Source organism: Adiantum capillus-veneris, chromosome 7, assembly GCF_014529385.1.
Source record: "Adiantum capillus-veneris isolate H3 chromosome 7, ASM1452938v2, whole genome shotgun sequence".
NCBI lineage: Eukaryota > Viridiplantae > Streptophyta > Polypodiopsida > Polypodiales > Pteridaceae > Adiantum > Adiantum capillus-veneris.
The window spans coordinates 24,836,931-24,864,903 of record NC_140937.1 but is presented as its reverse complement, the minus strand read 5'-3'; the positions used below and the strand labels follow the sequence as shown (position 1 = coordinate 24,864,903).

Genomic DNA, 27,973 nt, shown 5'->3' with positions numbered 1-27,973 from the left:
GATACTATAACCTTTTCATGTGGTGCACCAGGTGATGTTGCCCAAGCTTGTTTGACTTTGTGATGAGGATTTGGACCTTGAGCTCATTAGAGAAATTGCCAAACATACCAAGCTTTGAACAGTTTTTGTGATTTCAGCTTGGTAGTTTTCCGAAATACATTGGTAGCCAAAAATTGACTACGTTTGATAGGAGCATGAGGGTTCAGTATCTTTGCTAGTAGCATGGCAAAGAGCTTTTCAGAGACATAGGTGGGATTTTTCTTCAGACTGATGGCTTTAGCAATAAACCGATATACTGAAGGGCATGCTATTGGAACCCCTTGGCCACCAGCTTTCCTCTTCTTTCTAGCATGCTCATCTTCCTTCAGTACGGTACTGACCTGCTCCGGTGTAGCTAGATAAGGTTTCTTCTCATGAGGTAGTGGGAAAGCATAAGAGATTTCACCAGTTGTGACTTGCAATTGGACTCCATTGACTGTAGCAGTACCATGGTCAGCATCAAATGTATCCAACACCTGCTTAATGATTTCTGCATCAAAAGTGAGTTTTGTGGCCTCAACCACTACCTGCAAATCCCTAACCACTAGGAGCTTTACTGCTTGGTCTATGAATACATATTTGTGAATCCTGTTGTACTGAATGAAAGGTAGATCTTCTGTGATAATATTGATCACTGTTGTAGCTTCATCCATTTGCTCTTGCATCCTTTTTGACATCTTTCGTCTTCCCATACACTGTGTCTGCACAAAACGTGGTGGAGAGGAAGAAGACTCACTTGTATTCTAAAAGTCGTAGCGTGGTGTGTCAGGTAAAGCAGGATGAGGTGTTGCAGAAGACGATGGCGAGGTTGTAGGTAGTACTGTGGGAATCTCAGAGCTTGGCGATGGCGAATGGGCAACAACAGAAAGTCATCGTGCACAAGATTTGTGAATGAAAATGATTACATGTCTCATTGTTATACGAGTCCACGCCATAAAAGCTCCACTACTTTTTGTTTCTGGGTTTATGTGCACCGGATTTGACGTGGCACGCATGCATTGGTCACTTTTGCCAAATGTTTTTGACATAATCCTCTTAATGATTTGATCACTGATTCCCCTTGGACCGTTACATAAAGACTGACTTGGGCTGTGTCTGGTCCTGAATATCTAATGGCTCCGAAAGTGATGCTATTACTGGCCTGATATAAAAAAGACTCAGAGACTCTGCTTCTCGTTCATAATGGTCTATTGGTACCGATATCTCGGAAGGACCAGTATCAGCATTTTATGGGACCCCTTCACTACTGGAATAGTAAAGCTTAATTCTGGCCCCATTATACACTTGAGGCAACATTAATCTAGACAGATCTTGCAGTTTGACTGTACCGTTGGAGAACGCCTAGTCTACTTCAAATGGCCCAGACCAGACTATCTTGAGTTTCAAAATTTTTGGTCCCAATTTAGATTGGTAAAGTAGAAATAGATCTCCTCTCTGAAATTCTGTGACTTTGATTCTATTGTCATTCCAGTGCTTCCTTCGCTGCTAAACCACCTCTTGTTCCAGCATTGCTCGTTGCCTTGACACGTCCAGTCGTAGCAATTCTTCCAACTGAAGATTGTGATTGAAGTCCATGCCATGCTCCACTACCAGTTGGAGAATGGGAATAATAAACTCCATTGGCACGACTGCTTCTATTCCATATAAAATTCGAAATGGTGTCATTCCAGTGGTATCCTTATAAGCTGTTCGATATGCCCATAAATTAGTTTGAAGTTTAGCATCCCACTGGTGTGGCTCCTTTTGAACTATCTTTGTCAGAGCATTCTTAATGGTTTTATTACTACTCTCTGCTTGACCATTGCATCGGGGATAATATGGAGTGGATTTTCTATGTTTGACTGAAAGCATTTCCATCAATATTTCCATAGTATCATTAATGAAATGTGTACCATGGTCAGATACAATTTTGATTGGGCAGCCATATCGACAGATTATATTTTCAAAAATGAAAACAACAATAGATTTAGTAGTATTATCCGGAAGAGCCTTGGTCTCCACCCATTTGCTAACATAGAAGGTAGCCATTAAAATGTATCGATTCTTTTTGAGAGTGACTTTCTTAAATAGCCCCATAAAATCTAGACCCCATTTCATAAATACCCCCAACGGTTGTACTGGAGTGAGAGGAGTCATATGTGCTGCTATAGGTCTGCCCATCCTCTAGCATGCATCACAAGTTTTGCAAAATGCCCTGACATCAGCTATCATAGTTTGCCACCATAGTCCTGCTTGCAATATCTTCTTATTAGTGATGTCGATAGAAAAATGACCTCCTGAATCACCACTATGGGCTTCAATAATTACCTGCATTCTGCCATGCATAGGTACACATCTTTGGAGAACACCATCCACACCCAACCTATACAATGAACCCCCAATAAGAGCAAACTTCAAACTTTTAACAATCAATGTCTCTTTTGATTCTGAGACCAAGTATCTAGGAATCCCCCTTTCTGAAGAAAATTGTATATTTCTTGCCATTCTGGATCTGGATTTTCTTCAGCTGAAGCTTGGAATAACTCAGCATCCACTGGCTCATCTCTCAGGGATATCTCAAAATAACCTTCCGTGCTTCTAGACAAAAAGTCAGCGCCATAATGTGCCTTATCGGTTTTGTGGAAAATGCAAAATTTGAATTTTATCAATAACATCATCCAGCGAATCAATTTGCCTTGAATAATGACTTTGTTGATAAAAAACAATGATGCCTGATGATCCACATAAAAATAAATTAGTTTTCCCAATAGATAGCACCTAAACTTATTTGCATTGAACACCATTCCCAATGCTTCTCTTTCTGTAGTGGTGTATCCTTGTTCAACAATACTGAACCTGCGAATGGCAAAGTAAACTGGGTAGTCAGTCTTTCCATCAGGTTGGGCCAGTATAGCTTGCGAGTCCTGAAGCATCCATGAGAACATGAAAAATAACATCCCAATTTGGGTGTCGAAGGATTGGTTTGTTGATAATCGCATTTTTCAAACACGGGAAACCTTCCTCACACTCAGTGGTCCAAATAAACTTATTGCTTTTCTTAGTGAGCTCATATAAAGATAGGGCTTTGGTTGCAAACATATGAACGAACCTTTTGTAGAAGTTGATATAGCCCAAGAATGAACTTAATTCAAACACAATTTTTGGTGCCTAAGCTTGTTGGACACATTTCACCTTATCATTGACCATCTCAATACCATTCTAGGACAAAATATGTCCTAGAAGCTGACCTTTCCAGACCATGAAGATTGACTTGAATGGATTCAGGTAGATTCTTTTTCCTTGCACCTTTCAAAGACCATTCCTAGGAATAATAAATGCATCTCTTCCTTAGAAAAGACTGTAAAATCATCCATGAAGATGGCTAGAAACTTGTGTAGGAATTCACTGAATATTTCCATCATACAGCGATGAAATGTTGTAGGAGCATTGCACGGACCAAATGGCATTACTAGATACATAAATGCTCCCCATTTAGTGATAAATGTAGTCTTGGCTCTATCTTCATGTGCTATCTTCAACTGGTTATAGCCATTATATCCATCCATAAAGTTGTATATTTCATGGCCTGCGATTTCATCAAAAAGCATATCTGTGAATGGTAATGGGAATGGATCTTTAATAGTCTGGGCATTCAGTTTTCTATAGTCCACACAAACCCTCAACTTCCCATTCTTCTTCGAAACCCCCACAATCGGAAATAACCATTCACTATTGTCCACCTTAGTAATGAATCTTGCTTTAAGCAAATTGTCTATCTCCTCCTTGAATTTCTTGTTATGATTAGGATTCATTCTCTACCGTTGCAGCCGTACTGGTATGGCATCTGGTTTCAATGGTATTCAATGCTGACAAACCTCTGGATCTACACCTTTTGGATCAATGTGTTCCCAAGAGAACATATCTTTATACTTCTAGAAAAGAGCCTTTGCTTTCTCCTTTACCTCTGAGTTCATGTGTTTGTTGATTTAGATCATTCAGGGTTTGTCTTTTGAACCAAGGTTCCATTCTTCTACCCCCTGATCATCTGGAAGTAACCAGTTTGGGCCACCTCCCTTCTATTTGGCTAATGACTGCTTCCTTTTCAATACGAATTCCAACTGCATAATCTTTGAATGGATTTCCTACTTCCAGAGTTGCACATTGGACTTCAGTACCTTCAGTTGCCATCTCAGTGCCTTCTTGACTAGTGCCTGTTGTTGATCTGAAATCAAATTTGTCCGATTCAGATTCAAACTGGTTCATTGGTCGACCATCTAACTGGACTGTCCTTTCTCCAACATGCAGTTCAAGAACTGGTCTGAGAACCATCTCTTCTGTTTGTCAGTACCTTATCCATTAATACTGCATTCAAATCATCTCTGCTAATGGAAATATACTCATTGCTGCAAGCATTCTCTCTATCTTCCTAGCACTATACTTCTTGCATAATTCTTCAGGTCTTAAGGCTTTTTCTAGCTTTTGGTATTAACAGTTCGGATCTAAATCCACCTACTAGCTCCCTAAATAGTGACCGCTTGATTTGCATAATCATAAATGGCTCATGTAGTTCTAAGCCAGGGTCATCCTGGTAGCATTCCATATGCTCCTTGGACATCTAACACAAGAAAGCTGTTTTAAAGTTTTTCCTTACCCACCCGTATTTGCATGTTTTCGATCAGACCAGTAGCATGTACTACCCTATGGTCTGTCAATCTCACGTTGAATGGTGCTGGCTTTAAATCAATGATGCTCAGTTTTTGTTGGAGATGTTCCCCCAATATGTTGACTCTGGCACCTCCATCCAGAATAACACCAGATAAAGCTTTCCATTGTTTTCTCAACTTATAATCAACCTGAATGATTGGTACTTCATCATCTCTTACCGCTGAGAGGTCTATTGCCCTTGCCTCAACTTCAACTTTCCTTTTCGGTCTGATGAACTTTGTAGGTTCTGGTAAAGTTTGTATGATATCATCCAGCTCCACTGTCAACTTTTGGATGTGTTCACATAGCTTGACATAGATCTCATCTCTCTCCTACCCATAATTGTTCTCAGAACTAGAGGATTTGTGACTATTCTCATAGTTCCATTCAGCTCCTTTCTTTGAGCTAGTCACTTGCTGACACTGGGATAGACAATGATCCTTCACCAACTCAGTTGCTTCAGTCTCGGTCAAGTCTGGTATGACTTGCTTGACGTCTTCCACTTGCTAACACTGGGATAGACATTGATCCTTCACCAATTCACTTGTGTCAGTCTCGGCCAAGTCTAATCTAACTTGCCTGACTTCTTCCACCATACCTTGTATTGTAGCAATCACAGATTCTTCAACTCCAGATGCTGAGTGCTTTGTCTGTCCCTTCTTAGAAGACTGGGTTGGGATCTTCTGGATGGTGCGAGCCTCAGAACCTCTGGTTGTTTTGGTAGCTTTTTAGCTAGATTCTCTGTATTCTTGGCTGCCGGCTCTCGCTGCTTCTACCACTTATCCACTAACTTGGCCTTCCAAACCTCTCTATGTTGTTCCCACTTCTTGGCCTCAACAGTTACGGGCTATTGGAGCTCCTCTGGAATTTCTTCGAAGATTACACCTTTGCTTATAACAAGTACCCAAATCGGCACTGGTTCTGGTGCCTTCACATCAAGTACTTCAGTTTTGACTGCATCCGAGCATTGAGCTGCAAAATGCCCATACTTTCCACAATTGTAGCAATCAAAACTTGTGCGCTGAAAATTCCCATACCCTCTACATCGGCCAGTACCCCCTGGGTATCTGCCTCGGCAATTACCAGTCCCATTGGTGCCTAGATTTTTTGCTTTGGACTCATTGGCTCCTTCCGTTTTTATTGGTTTTGTGTTGGTTAATGTTATCAAGGATAAATCTTTACCTTTCTTGAAGTTATGAATCCGAATGGCACAATTATTCCAGAGATGGCCATAAGCCTTACAATAAGTGCATTGTGGACATTCATCCAAGACGTGATGTCTAGATTTGCATTTGGAGTATCAGGTTTCCATCTTTCTAACGGAAGGTCTGATCTGGGCAATCTCAGCAATCTTTCTGGACATTTCTTCAATTTTGCGTGACCAAGATCCTTTCTTTCCTTTACCCTTGCTTTTCTCATTTGTATCATTGTCAAATGTATTGGAGCTGTTATTGGAATCTGAATTCTCAGTGGATGAACCATTGCTATTGTATCTTCTCTTCTTGTGTTCTTTTTCTTTCTTTTCTTGTTGCTCTAATTTGAGGACCCTCTGCACTGAATTTCTTTGTTGGTGCAGACACTTCTTGTTCTTTGAGTTTCTTACTACGGAAGCCATTCAAGAACCATGCTCTTATTCTCTTTTCAAAAGGAGGTTCTTGCAATTGTCTGGTCAACTCCTTGTTTTTCTCCACATAGCTTTTGACATGCAATTTCCCTTGTTTAATATGATTCAACTCATAGAGTATATCCTCATCCCCTCTATTGTCTAAATACTCCAGTCTAAAATCTTTTAGTAATTTGTTGTATGACTAGAGCTGGCAAGCTGAGTAATGGTAATACCATTTTTTGGATGTCGCTTTCAGCGTTTGAGAAAAATATCCCCCCCACTCATCCTCGTCAATGTGCTTCAGCTCAGCACAGTGTTCAAAATCTTGGATCTGAACATCTGGATCATCTTTCTTACCTCCTTTTAAGATTAGAAATGAGATTTTCAATGAGGTATTGACAGTAGCTTCTCTAGTGCTTTTGGCTTTTTAAGTATGATGATGGTGTTTGGATTGTGGTTTATGAAATGATTAGTATCACCTTCCCAATGACTATCTTTATGAGTCTCAGACTGAGTACTAGTACCAATATCTGTTACTGCTTCTTCTCTATTCTGCGGTGAGTTCCCTTGGTGCCCTTACTTTCGGTGTGCTTATTTGCGGACCTAGACCCCTGATACCTGGTTCGACGTTGCTCAGTTCAGCCAATCGTCGCCTGAAATGACTAGAGTGTCGAGAATTCCTTGCCTCTTCAATAGTACCATGCTGAGCGTCAATTTCTTTCCCAGGCTCTTGTTCTGTGTCAAAGCCTTGCTCCGATTCTTCGGGAACGGTATTGACCTGCTCTGCTTTGCCACCTGGTCGTTGGCTTTCGGCCACACGTAACTCTGGGCTGCATGACTACAACTTAGAACACCAACATGGAGAGAGTTTGCTGGTCAAAGAGCACTTCAGCTCTAGCCACCATGATCGCCAAAATGGAATGAGATGGTCTCTTTAGGTAGCTATTCCAGTGTTGGAGTTCAGAGCTAGTTGTGAGTTTAGAGAATTTAGACGGTGCATATCAAATCAGACAACTGGAATCAAAGTACTGAACTAGAAAAGAGAAGTGAACTAAGATAGAGTATTGAACTGGAAAGAGTACTGAATTGGAAATACTGAAGACTGGAACTGATAATGTATATTTAGAACAGTATTCATAATACAGAAAGTACAAGCTAGACATTAAAGTACAAATGGCTCCAAGCCCAAAAGGTTCCCAGGATTAATATAAGAACTTCATAGGTAAGTACAAAGGCTAACAACAGTACATGACAACCAACCCGCAACCAACCAACCAACCCCGTAGAATGTTAATGGGTCTTATTTATAGGATTGTGTAGAGTTACTACAGTAACTACTGTAGTTACTACCCGTTAGATACTTCTGGAAGTTACCGCTGGTAATTCATAAGGAACTATTCCTCATTTGGTTAAACGAGGATTTCATAACATTCCAACTGAAAGAACTTTGTATGTCAAGCGTAAGGGTGATGTATTTCTTGTAATTGTTCTATATGTAGCTGATTTGTTGGTTACTAGTCCGAATGAGATGCACATTGCTGAATTCAAGGCTAATTTGAATGCTACTTTCATGATGAAAGATTGGGGATTTTGCATCATTATTTGGGCGTACAGTTTAAGTAGTGTGATGGAGGTATTACCTTGTGTCAAACAAGCTACATAGAGACATTACTATGTAAGTTTGGACTTGAGGACTACAACCCTATCGCTACTCCAATGGAAACATGTTTGAAATTGAGTCTTCATGGTGCTGGTGATCTTGCCAGTGTCACTCTTTATTATATTGTTGTTGGATGCCTTATTTATGTATACAATAGGAGATATTCTGTTTACAATCTCACAAGCTAGCAGATTTCTGCATAGCCATGGTCTAAGCATTGGCAGGCTATCAAGAGGATTTTTTGCGACTTGATTGACACTTTACATCTTGGCTTGTTTAATCCCGAGGGGGGATCATTGTTGCAAATTTTACATGCTTTTTTGGGACTCAGATTGGGCTGGTTGCTATGACACGCGAGTGTCCACAAGCGTTGTTTGTTTCATGCTCAACAATTCACGCATATCATGGTTGAGCAAGAAGAAACCTACTGTGGCCTCTTCTAGTTGTGAAGGTGAGTATAGGGAAGTCTTTACAGCTACATTACTTAGTTGAAGGGATGTTAAGGCTAGTTGGAACTAAGACGAGTGAGGCATGTCGAAAACCCCCGAAGGTTCAAGCATTGATGATGGATATAAATGTTAGGAAATAAGACGTAGCTAAATAGATAATTGAGTAGATTACTTAATGGAGAGAGACAGATTTATATACACGAGATTATAGAGTAGAGAGAGAGAGAGAGAGAGTACACACGATATACACGGTTCACCCATTGTGGGCTACGTCCACGGGAAAGCAGCCACTCAATGGCTTTAGTACTTCAAAACAAGAAGTAGTTTACAAAGGGATTATACCCTTAATGGAGCTCCCGCCTTGCTTCACTCTCACCACCTCACACTCACCTTGTTGCATCAACTTCACACTATGAAATGTGTGTAGAAATGGCCTCCTTTTATAGGCCAAAAGGGCTGCCCTCTCTTATGAGAGACAGCCATGTGTAGCCGCCCTTGTGCGAATAAGTCCAAATCGGACCCTCCAATCCGCCCACACAATTCGGCCTCCGGCCACCGGCCATTGACTTCCGACCACCGGCCACCGACCATTGACTTCCGACCACCGGCCATTGACTACCGGCCACCGGCCAACCGACCGGTTGTTTTCCGACCACTTTCCGGACGCCGTCCGGCCATAATATTCCGGCGAAAAAAAAGTCTCGGGGGCCTCCGCCCCCGAGGCCTTTAAAGTTGCCCCTGATTCTTGTCCGTGAAAATTTTGGTTTCCGGTGAGTGATTTTCCTTCACGCACGATGGCTTCTCCTCATAATGGGGGCCTTACAAATGTGCGCTTTTACCACAGAAAATTACAAGGGTAAATCAGGCTCCATACTTAACAATAAAGTCCATGAATGTAGTGGTGGCAAGACAACACAACCCTTCAAGGCTTGATGGACTTCTCTCATAAATGGTCTTGTGTTTGGACCAACTCGACAGTAAGGAAGGCCAAGTGTGGTACACTTCTCCATTTTTGCATCTCCTCATTCTCACTAACATTCCCTACTTTTGCTAAAGAAGGCATGGTCAAATCAAGCGAGCAAGCCTGAAATCACCGAGCTTTGCCTCCATCATGTATGTTAGCATCACATTGGCTACCTTTACATCTCTATGTAGTAGAATTCATCCAACCCACTGTGCAGATACTCCAGACCTGCTGTCACACCCACTATGATGTTAAACCTTGTCCTAGTATCCAAGAAATTCAAATGTTAAGCAACAAAAGATGGCTGAAACCTAAGGCACTTCTGTTACCATATACTTGTGGTAGTGATGTGTGTGAACACACTAGGACCGCTGGGGCATTTTTTCCCTCTTTAGGAGGTTTTTCCCCCCGAGCATTGTATATACGCCCATCATTCTAGGGCTATCTATCTTTCCATTGCATACTAAGTAACACACTCTCTATTGTGTGCCTTGAGCTTCCTTCGTCTTCTCCAAGCAGAGTGCGTTTCTCTGTAACCCTAATTCCAACAATTGGTATTAGAGCAGGTTACGTCCTCCCGGGCTTAGTCGCCAGCTGCTCCAGCACACACCTGCTCACTTTCTCCGATTACAGTGAGGTTTGGCAAGGGTTCGCAGGTCGATAAATATTTCGGGTAAGCTCAAAGAGCTTAGTCTGCTCAGATTTCTGATTCGAGCTCATTTCGGATTCCGTTTCCACTACAGGCAGTACTGCACATGCTATTACGTCATTTTGTGCAGAATCTCAGTCAGTGCCGATTTGTGCATAACAGGTGCCTTACACTCTTCTATGGTTTGTGCTATATAGCACACGTTGTTCCCGCTCCATTTCTCCTATTTTCGGCCAGTTTTCACTTCAGGTGCAGCATTTACCATGGTTGACAACAACACGGATGTGTTCAAGATGTTTGCTGTCGAGGACATGTTGGATGGGGACAACTACCCTATGTGGGCTTATATGATGCAACATGTTCTTGTGTCAAAAGGGCATCTGGAACATTGTGCAAGGCATTGATGTACGTCCTGGTTCTGAGGATGTAGGCGATGTTGAGGATGTTGTAGGTCTTGCTGCAAGGATTGCTGCTGTTAGAGTTGTTTTGCCTACGGTAGAACAAGCTTGTTGGGATATAAAGGATGCACAGGCTCATGCATTGATTGTGTTGTCTGTGAAGCGCACCATTGTTCCTCACATTCGTTCAACAAAAACTGCAAAACAAGCTTGGGATATATTGGCTGGTCTTTATGCAAGTCGCAATGAGGCTAAAATTGCTTTGCTGCGTAAAGAGCTGGAGTCGAAGATTATGCATGAGGAAGATGATATGGACACTTTCCTTGCTGGTGTCAAGGATATCAATGAGCAACTTATTTCTGCAGGTGAAGTCATTTCAGACAGTTCCCTTGTGCAGACTGTTCTTGATGCCTTACCAGATTCCTACCAGACTTTTGCTAGCACTTGGAGACTGATGACCGAAGGAAATCCAGAAGTTGTCAAGTTTGATGCATTATGCACATTGTTGTTGCAAGAGTCACTTTCCAAAAAAAAAAGAACTAGGCAGCGTGCAGTTGAACAGGCTTTTATTGGTTCTCAAAGAAAGGGTGGTAATAGCAATGCAGCCACTTCCTATGGTTCTGTTGCGAGTGGCAAAACGTTTGTTCCTAATGCTTTTGCTAGCAGCAATTCGTCTGGAAATTTTGGTGATAAGGGCAAAAAGAAGATGCGTTGCCATTATTGTAAAGCTAATGATCACTTGATCAAGTCGTGTCCTAAATTGAAGGCCAAAGAGGCTAAGAAGAAAGAGGGTGGTTCCACTGCAAATGCTGGTTCCACTACAAATGCAGCCGTTGTTGATTCTTCTGTGAAAGGAGACTGTGTTGCTGATGTTGATGCAGAATGGGCTTTTAGCGCAGAGTGCACTTACAATCCTGTTGTCCATGATGCATGCTTGTCAGGTGCAGATTCACATGTGTGGTATTTCAACAGTGGTGCTACAAAGCACATTACCTCACATCGTGAATTGTTTACCTCTCTCGAGTCTGTCCCTCGTGGTAATTCAGTCACTTGTGCCAACAATGCCTCTTATCCGGTTCAGGGAGTTGGAAAGGTTGTGCTTACGACTGCAAATGGCAGTTCTTTCACATTTGTTGATACACTTTATGTACCTGGGATCAAGAAGAATCTCTTGTCTGTATCCGCACTTGCTAGACTTGGACTTGTAATCAAATTTGTGGATGACAGATGTACATTTCATGATCTCAATTTTGGTGATGAAATTGTTGCATCTGGCCTTTTGTGCCGTGGGTTGTATAAGCTCACTTTGTATGACAAGTGTGGACAAAATTTTGCAAATGCTGTTGCAGATTCAAGGGCTATTTCATATGCAAATCTTTGGCATGCACGTTTTGGTCATCTGAATTTTGTCAGTTTGCTGCGTTTGCAGAAGTCTGATATGGTTGCTTCTTTGCCGCCTCTTGAAGCACCTGTCAAACATGTTTGTGAAGGCTGTATTTTGGGTAAGATGCAACGTTCTAAGTTTCCAAAGGATGGTTCAATTCGGGCCACATGCAGGTTGCAGCTTGTGCATAGTGATGTTTGTGGGCCCATGCAAACTCCGTCCTTGGGCAATTACCTGTACTTCGTGACTTTCATTGATGATTACTCCAGGCATGGATGGGTACTTCCGCTTAAAGCGAAGTCCGAAGTTTTTATGTGCTTCAAACAATTTTTGGCTATGGTTGAAAATGTATAGAAATGTACTATGGGCACCCTCCGTTCCGATCGAGGGGGGGAGTATATGTCTCATGAATTTAATGCATTTCTGGCTAGTCGTGGGATAAAACACCAATGTACAGTGCCTTATACACCTCAGCAAAATGGTGTTGCTGAGAGGAAAAACAGGTCACTGACGGAAATGGCACGATGTATGGTCAAAGGTCAAGCTTTGCCGCATTCTTTTGGATTGAGGCCATCATGTGTGCCACTTATGTACTAAAGAGGTGTCCTGCAAAAGCCTTGCAGTCTATTACTCCATATGAAGTATGGCACGATAGAAAGCCTTCTATTGAGCACATGCGTGTTTTTGGCTGTTTGGCATATGCTTTGGTGCCACAAACACAACGCAGAAAAATGGATGAGAAGGCTGTCAAATGTATTGTTGTTGGTTATAGTACTGAAAGCAAAGGTTACAGGTTATATCATCCACAAACAAAGCGTATTCTAGTTTCATGGGATGTAGTGTTTGTGGAAGATTCTGTTCAGCCCTTGCTGTCATGTACTAGAGACAGTAATGGAAGCTCACATGACATTTATGACACTTTGTTGCCTCTTTTCAGTGGTGGAAATATGAATGTAAGTTCCAATGAGGCAAATGTACAGCCTATGGGGGTTTCTAAAAATGCTACAGATCAACGTATTACTGATGCAGATGTACTGGAAAGGGCTAAAAATGAGCAAGCTAGAGGTATGCCAAAATGGCTGGTGCACACTTTGCGTGACAGTAAATTGGATGCACCTTTGTCTAGTCGTACTTGTTTAGGCTCTCGCCATGCATCTTATGCATCACATTGTTATGCTTTGGCTGTGTCTAGCTTACATGATGTTGAGGAGCCTCTGTCTTTTGATGAAGCACAGAATTCAGAAAATTGGATGGCTACCATGCAATCAGAATATGATGCACTTATAGAAAATGACACATGGAATTTATGTGATTTGCCTCTTGGCAAAAAGGCCATTGGTATGAAGTGGGTTTACAAGCTGAAACGCAAGCCGGATGGTGAGATCGATCGCCATAAGGCTCGACTTGTTGCAAAGGGTTATGCACAACAAAAAGGCATAGATTATGAAGAGACTTTTGCTCCTACTTGTCGTATGACTGCTGTGCGTTTTCTATGTGCATTGGCAGCTCATTTTGGTTGGGATGTACATCAATCAGACATTGTTACTGCTTTCTTGAATGGTGACATATTTGAGGAAGTTTATGTAACGCAACCTCGCGGTTTTGTCATAAAAGGACAAGAGGACAAAGTGTGTAGATGTAAGAAGGCTTTGTATGGGTTAAAGCAATCTCCTCGTGCTTGGTATGAGAAAGCTGACACTCATTTGGTCAAATGAGGCTTTTGTAACAGTCCAACAGAAAGCACATTGTATGTAAAGAGTGAGGGTGATGTACTTCTCATTGTGGTTCTTTATGTCGATGATTTGCTGATCACTGGACCAAATGAGAGACATATTTCTGAATTTAAGGCTGATTTGAATGCTACTTTCAAGATGAAAGATTTCGGGCTATTGCATCATTACTTGGGTATACAGTTTAAGCAATGTGATGGTGGTATTGCCTTGTGTCAAAAAAGTTACATAAAGACATTGCTATGTAAGTTTGGACTTGAGGATTGCAAACCTATTGCCACTCCCATGGAAACAGGTTTGAAGTTGAGTCTACATGATGCTGGCGATCTTGCTGATGTCACTCTTTACCAAACTGCTTTTGGCTGCCTCATTTATGTATGCAACACGAGGCCAGATATTCAGTTTGCAGTCTCACAGGTCAGCAGATTTATGCATAGCCCAGGGTCTAAGCATTGGCAGGATGTCAAGAGGATTTTCCACTACCTTAGTGGCACTTTACATCTTGGCTTGTTTTATCCCAAGGGGGGATCATTGCCGCTTGACTTACATGCTTTTTCAAACTCAGATTGGGCTGGTTGTTTTGACACGCGAGTGTCCACAAGTGGTTTTTGTTTCATGCTTGGTAGTTCATGTATATCATGGTTGAGCAAGAAGCAACCTACTGTGGCCACTTTGAGTTGTGAGGTTGAGTACAGGGCAGTCTTCATAGCTACGGTTGAGTGTGTATGGCTCAGACGCCTTATGGCTGATTTGGGTGTTGGACAGGACACTGCCAACACCATCTACACTGACAGTCAGAGCGCATTGGCAGTTGTAAGGAACCCAGTTTCTCATGCTCGCACAAAGCACATTAAGGTGCATTACCATTATGTCAGGGAGAGGCTCTTAGCAGGAGAGATCAACTTGGCTTATGTGCCAACACAGGACAACCTTGCAGATCTTTTCACAAAAGCATTGTCTCGTGAGAAGCTTGAAGCTTTTCGCAAAGCTTTGGGCTTACTCCCCTTTGTGGACTGATCATGTTCTCATGGCATGGCACTTCCCTTTACTCATGTGCCAGCTCTCGTTCACTGCATCACTCCAGGGGGGATTTGTTACCATATACTTGCGGTAGTGATGTGTGTGAACACACTAAGACCGCCGGGGCATTTTTCCCCTCTTTAGGAGGTTTTTCCCCCGAGCATTGTATATACGCCCATCACTCTAGGGCTATCTATCTTTCCATTGCATACTAAGTAACACACTCTCTATTGTGTGCCTTGAGCTTCCTTCGTCTTCTCCAAGCTGTGTGCGTTTCTCTGCAACCCTAATTCCAACAACTTCATCTAATTGAGCTCCATAGTAACCTCCACACAAAGTTTGCAAAGATAGGCCCAAAAGGTCCTCTGTGGAAGGAGATTGCTAATGGCATGGCTAAAAGACTAGAAGATGCGACGACATGTCAATATTTCCATGAATTGGATGCTCTATACAATAGAGGTTCTACGAGCTCTATTAACGGGAACTAGGAAGCGCAATCATACTAACATGCTGCTTCTTAGAGTTGTATGTGCACATTGTTTGTGTTCACACATCGTGCAAGCAAGCCTCCATTGTTGCCTTCTACAATTATGTAACAGCCCGCTGGCTATGTCGTTAGACACACTCTCATCGACACGCACGATGCACTCTTACATGCGCACATGCAATGGCAATCGCACTTGCATACAAACCGGTGTCTTTCTTAGCTACACAAATATCAAATATCACTACAAAAAAGGATTCAAACCAACAATATAACAAAAGCATTTTTGTTCATAGGAAGATAAACAAAGGAAAGTGACGTTTACTTTACATTCACCAGCAGATACCTCTGAGATGTAGGTAGCATAAACTTCGATCTGCACGCATCCACAACTCAACATCTGTCCCTCGCATGTCCCCGCAGTGCAACAAAACATACACACACACACACACACACTCTCTCTCTCTCTCACACACACACACACACACACACACACACACACGTAGAGACCAACTTCACACGTGCCTAATTTCGGTTCTTTTGAACTTTCCGAGAGCTCTTGCCACATTTTGTCCACAAAACATTAAAACAATGCATTGGCACATGCTCCGGCAGACGGGTCGTTGTAAGCTTCAGTTTCTATTTGTTGGTGACTACGTTAGACAAGGGTCTAGGGTTTAAGCGGGAGCTCACGGGAGCAGAAGAGCAGTCTGTACAAGCGATGGGGCGACTTTCTACTCTCAGGCGCTGCTTGCAGAAGGGACCCTGGAGCTTCTCAAAGGTACGCCCTCGTCGCGTACATTGCTTCGCGGAGCAATGGCCGTCTTAGAGCCCGTCATAAGGAGAAAGAAATCTGTAGACAACCTCGCAATGTTTAGTTTTGATATTGGATGCCGCGCGTGGTTGCAAGTGGTCGTCTGCATGGAAGTCTGTCGATGTGCCAGCATTGACTATCTCACATGCATAGAAGCTTTTTGGAAAATTTATTTAGGCTGTGTTGAATGCTTTGCTAGAGGCTTACCTAGTAGAGTGCTTGCATGATGCACCTTTTCTTTGAGGGAGAGCTGTTATGTTCTGGCATCTATCGAAACCTGACAGTTTTGCACCTTGAACTAAACCGAACATTAATTGACCTAGCAGAATTTTTTTTGCTGCGTGAATGAGAAAACAAAGGGAAAGTTGGCAAGGGAGATTTTTGCAAGCATTATGCTTAGACCAAGTTTTGGTTGAAGGAAGTTTCATGAAGGTGCTCGTGTCAACATCAGTGCATTGTATAGACGTGAAAGATTTTTGAAGGGTGCTTTATTGCAAAGGATCCCAAATTGCTTATTCAGGCTACTTGTTGGAAGTACTTTGAGAAGGAAAGCTGTCACGATTTGACAACATTCTTGTTGGGGTGGCCATTTCTTATCAAAGTGTGCTTTGACTCTCTTCATATTTTGTGAACAGCCCAAGTTCAGTGAAGACCTTTTTATTGTCAATTTTTAGTTTGAGCAGTTCGTCACTGCAAAGCAGTGTAACAGGATACACTTTTTTTGCGGCAGCTAAGACCTTTCTATCCTCTATTTGTAGTTTGAGTGGTTTGGCACTGTATAATAAGAGGATGCACTTTTTTGGCAGCCAGCTACCAAGCACATTTGAACTTTTTTTAGGTCAATCCTGTAATTTAAATTGTTCATAATGCTTATTTTGATCACCATAAAAAAGAAGCTCTTCATTGATCTATGATTGCCCTAGCCTTGTATTTTTGTGGAACTAATACTATGTAAATGTGCAGGATCAGGCAAACCAACCCGGGTTTGATCTTAATGCCCAAAGGGCATGTTTTCATAGTCTTGAATCTTCGTGGGCCTGCTTCTCAGGTTTCTAAGCTTCCCCTAGTTTTTCATGTATAGTGATGTTTATTCAGTTTGCTAAGCACTTACTTTGTGTTCTATCACAGTTCATGGGTCTTGTACTGAAACAAAATGTAAAGTTCGCAAGTCAAATCAGCAAATAAGGCATTGTTGTCTGAACGAAAAGCGATGCTTTCATTCCTCAGGTACTCAGTGACATGCGAGTTGAATCGTTCATGCTTGTGAAGTTTAAATTGGTTGCTTAACTTGTCTCAGGATACCAAAATAAAGATCGCTGTTTGTTTTCTGGTACCGTGTTCTTGAAGGCCAAGCCATGGCAGGTAGGAACTATTATGATGTCCTTGGTGTAAGCAAGGGTTCCAGCCAATCAGAAATCAAGAAGGCCTACTATGGGGTACATTCTACACTGTCTAACTGGTATACAATTATGAGCAAATAAGTTGAAAGCTTGTATATGATGTAAAGTATTTTCTGGCAGCTTGCCAAAAAGCATCACCCTGATACTAACAAGGGGGATCCGGATGCAGAAAAGAAGTTCCAAGAAATTCACCGTGCTTATGAGGTTGTGATAAATTTTGATAGATTTTATGTCAGAACATTGAGTTTAGTTGCCTGGCGCAAATACTGATATTTTTTTCTCAAAATACAGACCTTGAAGGATGAGGAAAAGCGTTCTTCATACGATAAGGTTTCTGATTTTTTTAAATTATTCTTCACATCATCTTCCCATATGCAGGGTGTGGCCACTTGTACTTATATAATTGCTCTGTCTAAGAGGCACTATCCTCTAAGCACCATTGAAACGATTACTAGATATTGTTTAGTGGCATACAAGCACACGGACCCAATCAATGGCTTGCACTGATTTCAGTAGCCTGATTCTTGTGTGATTACAGCTAGGACATGAAGCTTATGAAAAAGTTGGATCTGGTGGTGCTGGGCCGGGGTTCGGTGGATTTGGGGGTTTTGGTGGTGGGTTCGGAGGTTTCGGTGGGTTTGGTGGTTTTGGAGGTTTTGAGGAGGTAATGCTTTTGTGTTGTCTCGATACAAAAAAACATAATAAAAGTTTCGGTTTTGTAACTGCCTTCTGTAGTTTTGCTGCATGCGCTCAAAGAATTTAAGCAAAGGTTGCTTTTTAATTTGTGCAGCTTTTGTGTGAGCAAAAGAAATATGAAAACTGTGGGAGTGTCTTCGATTGGGTTGAATTTTTAATGTCCTTCATTCTTGATCCCTTGCCATAGCATATCTTCACTCATACACATGCATACCCCTCTCGTTGCCTTTTTATAGGTTTTTATCTTGTTTTGTTATAGTCAAATTGTAATTTCTCTTCGCTGCTCAAGGGTCACTATGCTGTCAGTAATAGATTGGTGACAGGCACTTATTAAGCAACTAAGTTGTTTTGCGAAAACCTAACACCTCAGGTATCATAATTCTTACAAAGAAGGCTGAGCATCCCCCCCAGCCCCCCTGGTGGAACGTGACGTGCCTCCGTTTCCCCCAAGGGCGTACCCCAAGGACAACTTGTTTCTCTTGGTACTTGAGTACTGGGCTGTTCTTTGCAGCTGTAATGGAAGAGGGTTCTGTTTCTTTGATTTAATGGGGACTTTGAACACTTTGGATTGACCTTACTTGAAAATGTGAAGATGCCTCTTTCTTTACTCTGAGGAAGACAGACAGGTTGGGAGTTGCCTTCTGTAGTGTCAAAATCTGTTAATTGGATATGATAGGTTCACTTATTGGAGTTCTAATTACGAAATTCACATCTCAAATCACTATTTTCACTATTTGATGATAAAGTTCTGTATCTCTTGTTCAAGGCAATACAAGTACATGGATTTTTTTGTGAAGTTTTAAATTTACAAGCTTTTTGTGTGAATTCTCTGTCTTGTCACAAGTAGCTTTTTGGCCTTAGTGCACTATGGGTGAAGGTCGTTCAATGTTCATTGCTTGACAAGTGTCCCAAGGGGCCTTGAAAGTCTTGTGAATAGAAAGACATCATAGTCTTCTAAATGCTATCTTGTTTTATTATTTTCTATGTTTATTAAGTTTATATTTTCTTATGAAAAAAGCACTAAAATATTTTTTGTGTTTTAAATTTAAATTTTATGGTTTTTATTTTACTTCTTTCTCATTTTATTTTGTTTCAAAATGTTGATATGTAATGTGCACCTTTCACATTATATGTGATTATGGGCACGTATTTAAACTAATTCTCCCTCATCACTCCTTAACTTAGCAGGCCTTCGTGCCTCCTCATCTTGTTTTTATAGTGTCTCTTTCTTCTCATGCTTCTTTTAGTGGCGAGCGTCATTATGGCCGAGTCTACCATGCATCTCAGAGCCATGAAAGAACCTTGGTTTCCCTTATGTGTGTGTTTGTGTGGCCCATTGCACTAAATTATGTCCTTATGATTGAAACTGAGTATGTGTACGTTTGTATTCAAGTATCGCTTATGTTGATGTACTATCAGTGTGTGTGTTTGTGCGCACGCATGCGTGCAAGTGCACACGTCCATATCGAATTCTACACCCACCAGTAGGCGCTTGTGATGTCAATGGGGATGTGTGATAGAACAGATAGGTTGTCATGTCTTGGATGTCCACCAAGAGTATTTAGCTGGCAACTGCCTTTATTTTGGGCTTCTCCCTGATTAGTCTAGGTAAGTGCATGTGGGAGTATGTATCGGTTCTTAGTACCGGTTTTTTATTATTGAGCATTGATGCATCGGTAAAGGGTTGTGGTATGTAGCAAATGTTTTGCATGTTTTTTCGACGTCTACCATGTGTGACTATCATGAGTTAATAACTTGCACTTTTCTTTTGAAGGTGGATTTGTGCTTATTCTGAATTTGTCTTGTTATATATTGCAACTGTGCCCTTTTACAGTCTTCATTGATGGGTGACATTTTCTTTTTTGTTTATCACTTCAGTTTTTGCCAGAATGATCATGTTATTGAAATTGGAAAAATAGGGGTTTTGTTGTTTGTATCTTTATCATGCTGGCGTGATGTAAAAGAGCTCGTAAATAAGTCACATGCACAAGCATGCCTGGGATTATTCAATGTGGTATGTTGCTCCTTATTGTTGGTATTCTCACCTTACATTCTAGTGGATTATTGCAGCTCTTTAAGACAATGAAGGGTGGTGGAGGAATGGGTGGGGGTGGGGATGATGTGAAGGTAAGCTCCTTCAGCCATGGATCAGAGCTTACTTTCCATTGTAGATGGGAAAACTGATGAAGTGTTTCGTACATGCAGGTTTCCTTGGACATCACTTTTAGAGAAGCTATTTCTGGTTGCACAAAATCTGTTAGTTTCTCTGCGGCTGCTCCTTGTGATGCTTGCAGTAAGCTTATGAATATTGTTAATTCCTTAATTTCAGATAGTTACTAAGCGTTTGTAACTCATCCCTTGTCTTTTGTAGGTGGAACTGGTGTGCCTCCAGGAGTTAGACCTGAAATTTGTAGGGGTTGTAATGGGACGGGAATGGTGGGTAGTTGCATATTTTACACATCTTGAATAGACAAGACTATGTTTATAATAATTTAACTTCTCAGTTTAGATAGATCTATAACTATTTTTTTAGTTTTAGTTTAAGTATTGTGGCTTCCCAAGGTTCCTATTGATTGGGTTTATTTCTGGGGTCATTTGGATTTTAGGTTGCACTCTTTAACTGACTGCATGTCCATACTCATTTTGTGATTCCTAGAATACATAGACAGTTGTCGTAAAATAATTTGTTGGAAATTGACACATATATCAATCTGGTGCAGAGCGTGCAGAGACCTTCTTTGGGGTTCTTATTCCAATCAACATGTGCACAATGTGGAGGTTCAGGAGAATCTGTTTCGGTACGTGTCACAATTCATGAGCGACTCCAGGAATGTGCCTTTACGTGTTCGTTACTTAAAGTTTTTAGTTGGCAGGAAAAGTGTGGGAAATGCAGTGGAAAGGGTACTGTTAAAGCCAGGAAGTCTGTGTCAGCCAGTATTCCAGCTGGTAAGTGGTACCTTGGAACTCTTGAGAAGTGCAAGCGACCTTTATACTTCTGCATGAAGTGTTTTACATCTGTGTGTCAATTGGGACACTCTGAGAATAGTGTTTTTTATCTGAAGACCTTTTTTATCAGCTTTCGCCTTTCTGAAGAATGTTACACCCTGCTCTTACAAATTCTTGAATCCGTTGTCAATTTATCGCACATACTTCTCATTGCAGATAGTGTTATGCTAAATATGCTCATCAAAATTCTCTTTAGAGAGTACAGGGGCACATTTCAGGGGCTTGTCCCTCACATTCAAACGCCCATTGAAGCTAACTAAAATGAAACTGAAAAGCTCATGTGTTGAAAAGGGTAGAGTGTGCCCGTTTATGTAATGCGGATGGCTTTTCTTGTTTGTTTGTTAGGCGTTGATAATGATAACACCGTACGTGTGCCTGGAGGTGGCGGCTACTCAGCACAGTCCCGTGTTCCAGGAGATGTTTTTGTTATAATTAAGGTAGGTGTCCCAAATATCTGGCGTACTTCTGCCTTAAATCCCTCGTAGAGCAGAATTGTAACGTATTTTGGATGATACAGGTTCTACCAGACCCTGTATTTAGGCGAGAAGGAAGCAATGTCCATGTTGACATACCCATCTCTTTTGCTACGGTATTGTGGGAACTGGTTTCTTTGCTCTATTGCTTACACTCTTCAAAGTGTAGGGTCTAGACTAACCATGCCTCTGCATTCAGGCTATTCTTGGAGGTAAAGCACAAGTGCCCACCCTCAGTGGTGACGTGATACTTAAGGTAATGGTACAGCAAATTTTGATGTAGCCTGCAAAATGCTCAAGCACAAATTTACTGTCTCGCAAGTTTCCTTTGTATGCCTTCATGTCAATATGTAGATATTGTGTGTATGTAACTGAGCGAGGGAGCATTTGTCCTCACAGTCCTATTCTTGCTTTAGCAAACCAAACAAGCAGCAGTTAATATTTTAGTTGCAAATTGCGAGTATCAAACAACATTCTATTTGTTCGATAGTCAGCTTGTCATCTTAGTAAAAGCTTGCTTCTCCTTTTTTTTCAGGTACGGCCAGGAACACAGCATGGTCATAAGGAAGTTTTGAGGAATAGAGGTAAAGCTCATGAACCCACATGAATGCTTTGTCATTTTGTTGTCACATTTAATACTTTTGTCTGTCACACAATTGTTGATGCAGGTATCCGAGCTGTAAATTCTGCATTTGCGGGTGATCAATTTATCCATTTCCAAGTCACCATCCCAACGTATGGGCTTCTAATACCCGGTTTCAAATTTAATTGTTGATAGGGGTGTTGTTCACTTATGGTTTTTTTGTGTGGACTCATGCTTCTATTAGGAGTCTGAGTCAGCGACAGCAGACCTTGATTGAGGAGTATGTGAAGGACGAGGCTAGGGAAACCAACGAGGAAGGGGCTGCAGCTGCAGGCGGGAGGATGTGAGGAGCTCTATCATGCTAATGGCAGATCAAAGGCCAGTACGAGCTGCAACGCTTGCAAAAGGATGGACTGGAAAGTAAGAGTTGAGAGTTCTGTATAGGCAATTCTATATTGGCATTAACAGAGGCGTGAATGGGCAGATTGGCAGTTGTTTAGACAAGGGGCTACAAAATTCAGGATGGCTTTGCATGCTTCAGAGGCAATGAGGTAAAGTAGGCTGCTTGCGAGCAGAGTGGAGTAAAATTAGCCACTCATTGCTTTTCAGCTAACTTCCTAGGAGAGTTATTTGTGAGGGTCAAGTAACTTTTACCTTCAGTAATACCAGGTGCAGTGTACTCCAGGCACATAACATTAATTCTTTATACCCGAGAGGTTTATTTATTTTGTACAATGCTGATTGTAATGAGTACCTAATGCCTATAGTTTTTGCACCCGTCACAGATGTGGAGGGGCTAGTGTTTGTAGTCAAGGTGATAGTAGTGTGTCAAAAGCATACAAGCTTCACTACACAGTAATGATTTCGGATGAAACATACATTGGAAATGATATACATTAAGTGCACTATTATGTATCATGGTACATTTTATTGGTGCTTCACTTTATTTGTCTGTTTTGGTATTGATTGCTTCACATGACGGGTGCTATTTCTTTTACATGTTTCAATTTGACCGTCGACCTTTGAGAACAGGAGCCACAATCAAAAAGCATGCTTTTACTACCGAAGATTATATTTTGGAACAAAATGTACTCAAAATCAGAAAACCTAAATGAGGTGAGGTTTCAAGGTAAAAAAGACCTGTCCCCTGAATGTATTTCTTCGGCCTCTTAAAATCTGTAAATTTATTGAACGAAAATATGCCACCTCAGGAAACCTGCAAGTGAACATATAGTACAAACTCATAGGGCGTTGGCTGTTGAGGAGAAACATGTCCTTCTGAAATGTAAGTGAATCCTTAAGTTACATAGTATCAGGTTAGCAGGAGAAAGTGAGATTTAATTTTACTTGAATATGTAATTTGTTGAAAAAGCGGTTTGTCATGGCTTTACCATGAAAATTCAACTTGATTAAGCAGCAAATTCTTCATTTAGTGCTAGAATATACTCATCCACTATCTGAAGACAACACTGCTCCTTGTGAACACATCCGTTGTTGGCAAGTCTTTGTGCTTCTTTCCAATTTTAGCTTTCTTCCTCTCCCACCCTTGGTCATAGTCTACTGGGAAATCTTTTAGCCATTGTGGGCAAAGACATTTGAACACATGATAACTGTAGCTCGTGGGTATCTTACTATCTCTTGTGCTGGTGGGGTGGCATGTCATTGGTCATACATATAGTTATGTATTGCTTTTAGTGTGCAAAACTAGCCCTCAACCCTTTCTCTTCTTGAAGTGCAAGATTTGTGTAACGATGTTATTGTTAACCCTGTCTTGGTGTGGGATTCTATAAAGCATTTGATTAAGTTTCCAAAGTCATACATCAAATTAGGCTCAAGCCAATGCTCATCCTTCTACAATGAGGCCAAAACATTGCATCATTATGTGTGTCATTCACTCTTTCAACATAGACTAGTTGTTGGAAATAGGCAACATGATCGAATGTATCACCTATACCATCAAATTTGTTGCACATGCTAGCTTGGATAAGCAAATTTGCTCTCACCAAATATCCATGCGTACATTTCCCAATTTAGTTCATGGGGTGGGGTTGATGACCACCATTCCCTTCAAAATATGAGTTAGTAGGGATTGAAGGCAAAGTTTTCTCTTAACAACTATTTTGCAAGAATCCAATTTTTCTTAGAACTTTAGTGGTACCTAAAGGTTGTGGTTCCCATTGACCTATTTGTGAGTGCGGGAAGGAGAAGATACACAATATGTGGTGGAGCACATGATGATAAAAATAACTCATCCACTCATTATTCTATTAAATCAATAATTGAATTATGTTAATGATGGGTTAGTGGATGTTAGGGCTAGTTCCCACTTGGAGGCCAACGTGGCCAAAGTGGCCTATATATGTACAAACCTTTGTAAAGCATGCCTATGGCATCACCCTACACTAATAATTTCAATGCAATGTGCAACTTGCTTTGAGGCTAAGCTCTTCGTCAGAGCATCAACAGGGTTATTATGCATATGAACCTTGATTAGCTCAATCCATTTTATCTTGTATCACATATACGTTGCCTCTATGTATTTTGAATTTGAGTGAAACACGGGGTTCTTAGCTAATGCTATAGCACTCTAACTATCACAATGATATATTGGAGTCTTATGAATGCAAAGATACCCTGCTAGACGAGCTAACCATACAACTTCTGTGCTAGCACTAGAAACTGCAACATACTCTGCGTTTGTGGTGGAAGATGAAGCGAAATCCCAGAGACGACCTACATGAAGCTACTACTCCAGTGACATAGCCAGATGTGGATTTTTGACTATCTACACAATCCTACATAATCTGCATTGGTGTAACCAACTATGGATGCATTGCTATTCGCAAGGCATAAGCACTTGCTTGCTGTATCGTTCAGGTACCTCAAAATGTGCTTCACTGATTTTTACTTTCTACTAGGGATTTACCATAAATGTGCTAACCACTTCCACTGCAAACACAATGTTTGGTGTAGTGGCTACCATAGTGTACTGGCACCTTTGCCATTTATGCTTTCTCAACAAGATTTGGGAGTATCATCCTTGCTAAGGTTTGCATATGCCTCCATTGGGGTACTCAATGAAGGCTTCCTCCCCTCCATACTAAAACTTTGCAAGATATTGTGGATATACGTCGCATGAGATAACTTTAGTATTCTATGCTTTCTGTCTCTCTTGATACACATACCAAGAAAGTGATTTGCGTCTCCCAAATCCTTTATAGCAAATTGCATGCTAAGTGATTTCTTAAAGATGGCCATCTTGTCCTTAAGACTTTTCGCCAATGAGCATATCATCGACATAAAGTTTTAAGATGATTAGAGAACCACCGCTTAGCTTCTGGGTATACACACAATGGTCTTCTTGGCTCCTTACATAACCTTGGGATTGCATGTACTTGTGGAATTTTTGGTACCATTGCCTTCATACTTGCTTAAGGCTATACAATGCCTTTGATAGTCTACACACCACTCCTGTCCTACTAGGTTTGGTAGGTTTAACTTCAAAACCCTCTGGTTGCTTCCTATAAACATCCTCTTCCAGTTCCTTGTGAAGAAATTCCGTCTTCATGTCTATTTGGATAAGTTCCATGTCCTTAGTGGCTAGATCTTTCTGTGATTTGGGGTTTAGCTTTTTGCTAGATCTTTAGGTACATGTGAGAATATATCACACAGATCTGCATTTTTCCATCCAGATAAATTGAGTGATCAAACCATACATGGGTTTGGCAATTACAACATATATTCATATAAATCTCCGATGTTATCCACAATGTTCCATGAAATTTCGAACTTCTTTAACACTGGTAGGTCTAGGCATTTCTGCAATGACCTCCACTTTCTCCATACTTAACCATGAATACACATTTTTTGGGATTTAAACAAACCCTATATAGGTGGCATTTCTCAAAGACTTTCTTGAGATGCTCAGAGTGTAAGGTGTGAGCTTTGTACTAGAGTATGAGTCAAGGAAAGAAAAGGTGGAATTATCCCACATGCAGTGGTGCAAGGTTGTACAACTACTTAAAGCTCATTTCATGAATGAATAAACCAATTCCATTTTGCATTACATCTCCCTTGTTTATGGTGAGCTTGTGATGGCTTAGCAAATACTCAAGATCGTGTTTATGAGTCCAAGTTGATTGATCTTGAAACCTAATTTGCTTGAGTGATAATCTAGCCAACACACTCTCACTTGTGTGCATGATGTTTCTCTTTCATCCACCCTAGCTAGCACGATCCCATTCCCATCACGTGGTATCAGAGCTACGGTGTGCTAGCTAGGATTGTTGTTATGCTTTTGCGTGTTAGTGATTAGCATTTTTTGATTAACATTCTCTAATCTCTATTTGCATTAGCTTAATAATCCCAATCCCTAATCACCACTTGTGCAAGAGCATGCTCCACTACCCTTTGGCGATTAGGTGAGGGGAACTTGCATTTAACATTGGTCATGTGTGCAATTTTTCAATTAGTATACATCCTTTTGTGTTCATTTTTTAGCTTTCTTTACGACATAATTTCTCTCATTGCAAGCATCATTGCCGTGTGCAATTTGTGTGTGCGCAAAGTAATTCACACAAACTTTCCATAGAGCTCTTTCCATAATTTCTCTCATTGCAAGCATCATTGCCCTGTGCAATTTGTGTGTGCGCAAAGTAATTCACACAAACTTTCCATAGAGCTCTTGCATGCTTCAATTGCATTTCATTTGACCCCTCCAATAAGCTCTCAAAATCTTTGTGCTTGCAGCCTCATATCGAGCCTCTAAACTCTTTGCTTAGAGCTACATTAGTGGTCTCTAATCTTGTTGCTATTATTAGGTGTGTGTTGCACTTATATGTGAAGGGGTGCATGTATTCTCAGCTTGTCAAAACCGCGTGAAGAATTCCCTATTAATGAGAGGCAACCCCTTTTGAGGGGCCACAAAAAAAAAAGCAACCCAAATTGGACGCCCATTGGGAGGACATAGGCAATCCCTCTAGACTAAATTGAAATCTGCCTAGGCGGGTTCGCGAACAGATGCAACAGATTACACCTGACGAACTCCATCGGCTGCCTGACGTCCTGCCTTACGAACCTGCTCCTCCTCTGATTGACCCGCTCCCTGTCCGTGGACCGGCCCTGACTGGTGAGGGAGGTAAAACCTCGCCGACTGACGAACTCCATCGGCGGCCTGACGTCCTGCCTTACAAACCTGCTCCTCCTCCGATCGACCCCCCTGTCGTGATCGACCTCGACTGGTGGCGGAGGTAAAACCCCACGCTCAATTGCTTTTTAATCAATTTTGGGTCTGCCCATACAGGGCCCCTCTTCCCGCATTCTGCTGAAAGCCCAAGCTCCCAACCCCTTACCAAGGGGAGTACTCCCGCGCTTTGCCCGACTTGCATAGCCCTCGATCACACGGCCCGGAGCCACCCTCTACAGGGGGTTTTCCCGCCTGCAGAGAGCCCGAGGCTACCAAGGCATATCATCAAGCCCTCCATAGGGGGAGTGTCATACCATGCAAAGGCACTAAAGAGAAGGGCTTTCTTACGAGCATTCAAAAGAACTTCAAGCAAAGAGATCACCTTCAAAGAAGAACTTCAACATTAAGGCTTCAATTTTGAACTATAAGCAGACCAAAGCCAACAAGGCTTCAAAGAGGGAGCACACCTAAGCATCAAAAGGCCATTCCTCTTGCCATTAGCCTCCCTTCCCACGGGGTGATTGGGCCCTAGGATTTGAGCCCTTCTCTAAGGAATGCTCCCACCAAGCTACAAGAGAGCAACATTCAAGATTCATCAATGCCATTCAAAGCAGAACCCCAAGCCAAATCATCGAGAAAAAATTCAAAGAAAGACCAAGTTTTTCCATCATCTGTGTGAAGGGTGACTTCACTTACATGAAGAGGTACTTCACATTGAAGGGAAATTTTAAAGAACACATTAAAATTAAA

General features: G+C 41.5%; 2 protein-coding genes across 4 annotated transcripts; both read left to right on the top strand.

Annotated features, from left to right (window-relative positions):
* Nucleotides 1-15,662: 15,662 nt before the first annotated feature.
* LOC147453573 (chaperone protein dnaJ GFA2, mitochondrial-like) lies at nucleotides 15,663-23,000 on the top strand. 3 transcript variants are annotated; one of them, XM_086515732.1, is made up of 18 exons: nucleotides 15,663-15,847; nucleotides 16,844-16,928; nucleotides 17,009-17,107; nucleotides 17,228-17,316; nucleotides 17,401-17,484; nucleotides 17,572-17,610; nucleotides 17,819-17,944; nucleotides 20,047-20,103; nucleotides 20,182-20,269; nucleotides 20,348-20,412; nucleotides 20,697-20,774; nucleotides 20,850-20,922; nucleotides 21,328-21,419; nucleotides 21,500-21,571; nucleotides 21,655-21,711; nucleotides 21,991-22,039; nucleotides 22,124-22,190; nucleotides 22,283-23,000. In XM_086515732.1, exons 1-18 carry the CDS (start codon nucleotides 15,788-15,790, stop codon nucleotides 22,383-22,385), a joined length of 1,383 nt encoding a protein of 460 aa, XP_086371858.1. In that variant the 5' UTR covers nucleotides 15,663-15,787; the 3' UTR covers nucleotides 22,386-23,000. The 3 variants fall into 3 exon arrangements, with proteins under 3 accessions (XP_086371858.1, XP_086371860.1, XP_086371861.1); XM_086515734.1 differs by lacking the exon at nucleotides 15,663-15,847 and having other exon boundaries at nucleotides 17,193-17,316; XM_086515735.1 differs by lacking the exons at nucleotides 15,663-15,847; nucleotides 16,844-16,928 and having other exon boundaries at nucleotides 17,178-17,316.
* A 4,057-nt stretch (nucleotides 23,001-27,057) lies between these two features.
* On the top strand, nucleotides 27,058-27,522 carry LOC147453572 (uncharacterized). Its single transcript, XM_086517165.1, has one exon. It carries the CDS (start codon nucleotides 27,058-27,060, stop codon nucleotides 27,289-27,291), a length of 234 nt encoding a protein of 77 aa, XP_086373291.1. The 3' UTR covers nucleotides 27,292-27,522.
* The last annotated feature ends 451 nt before the right edge of the window (nucleotides 27,523-27,973 follow it).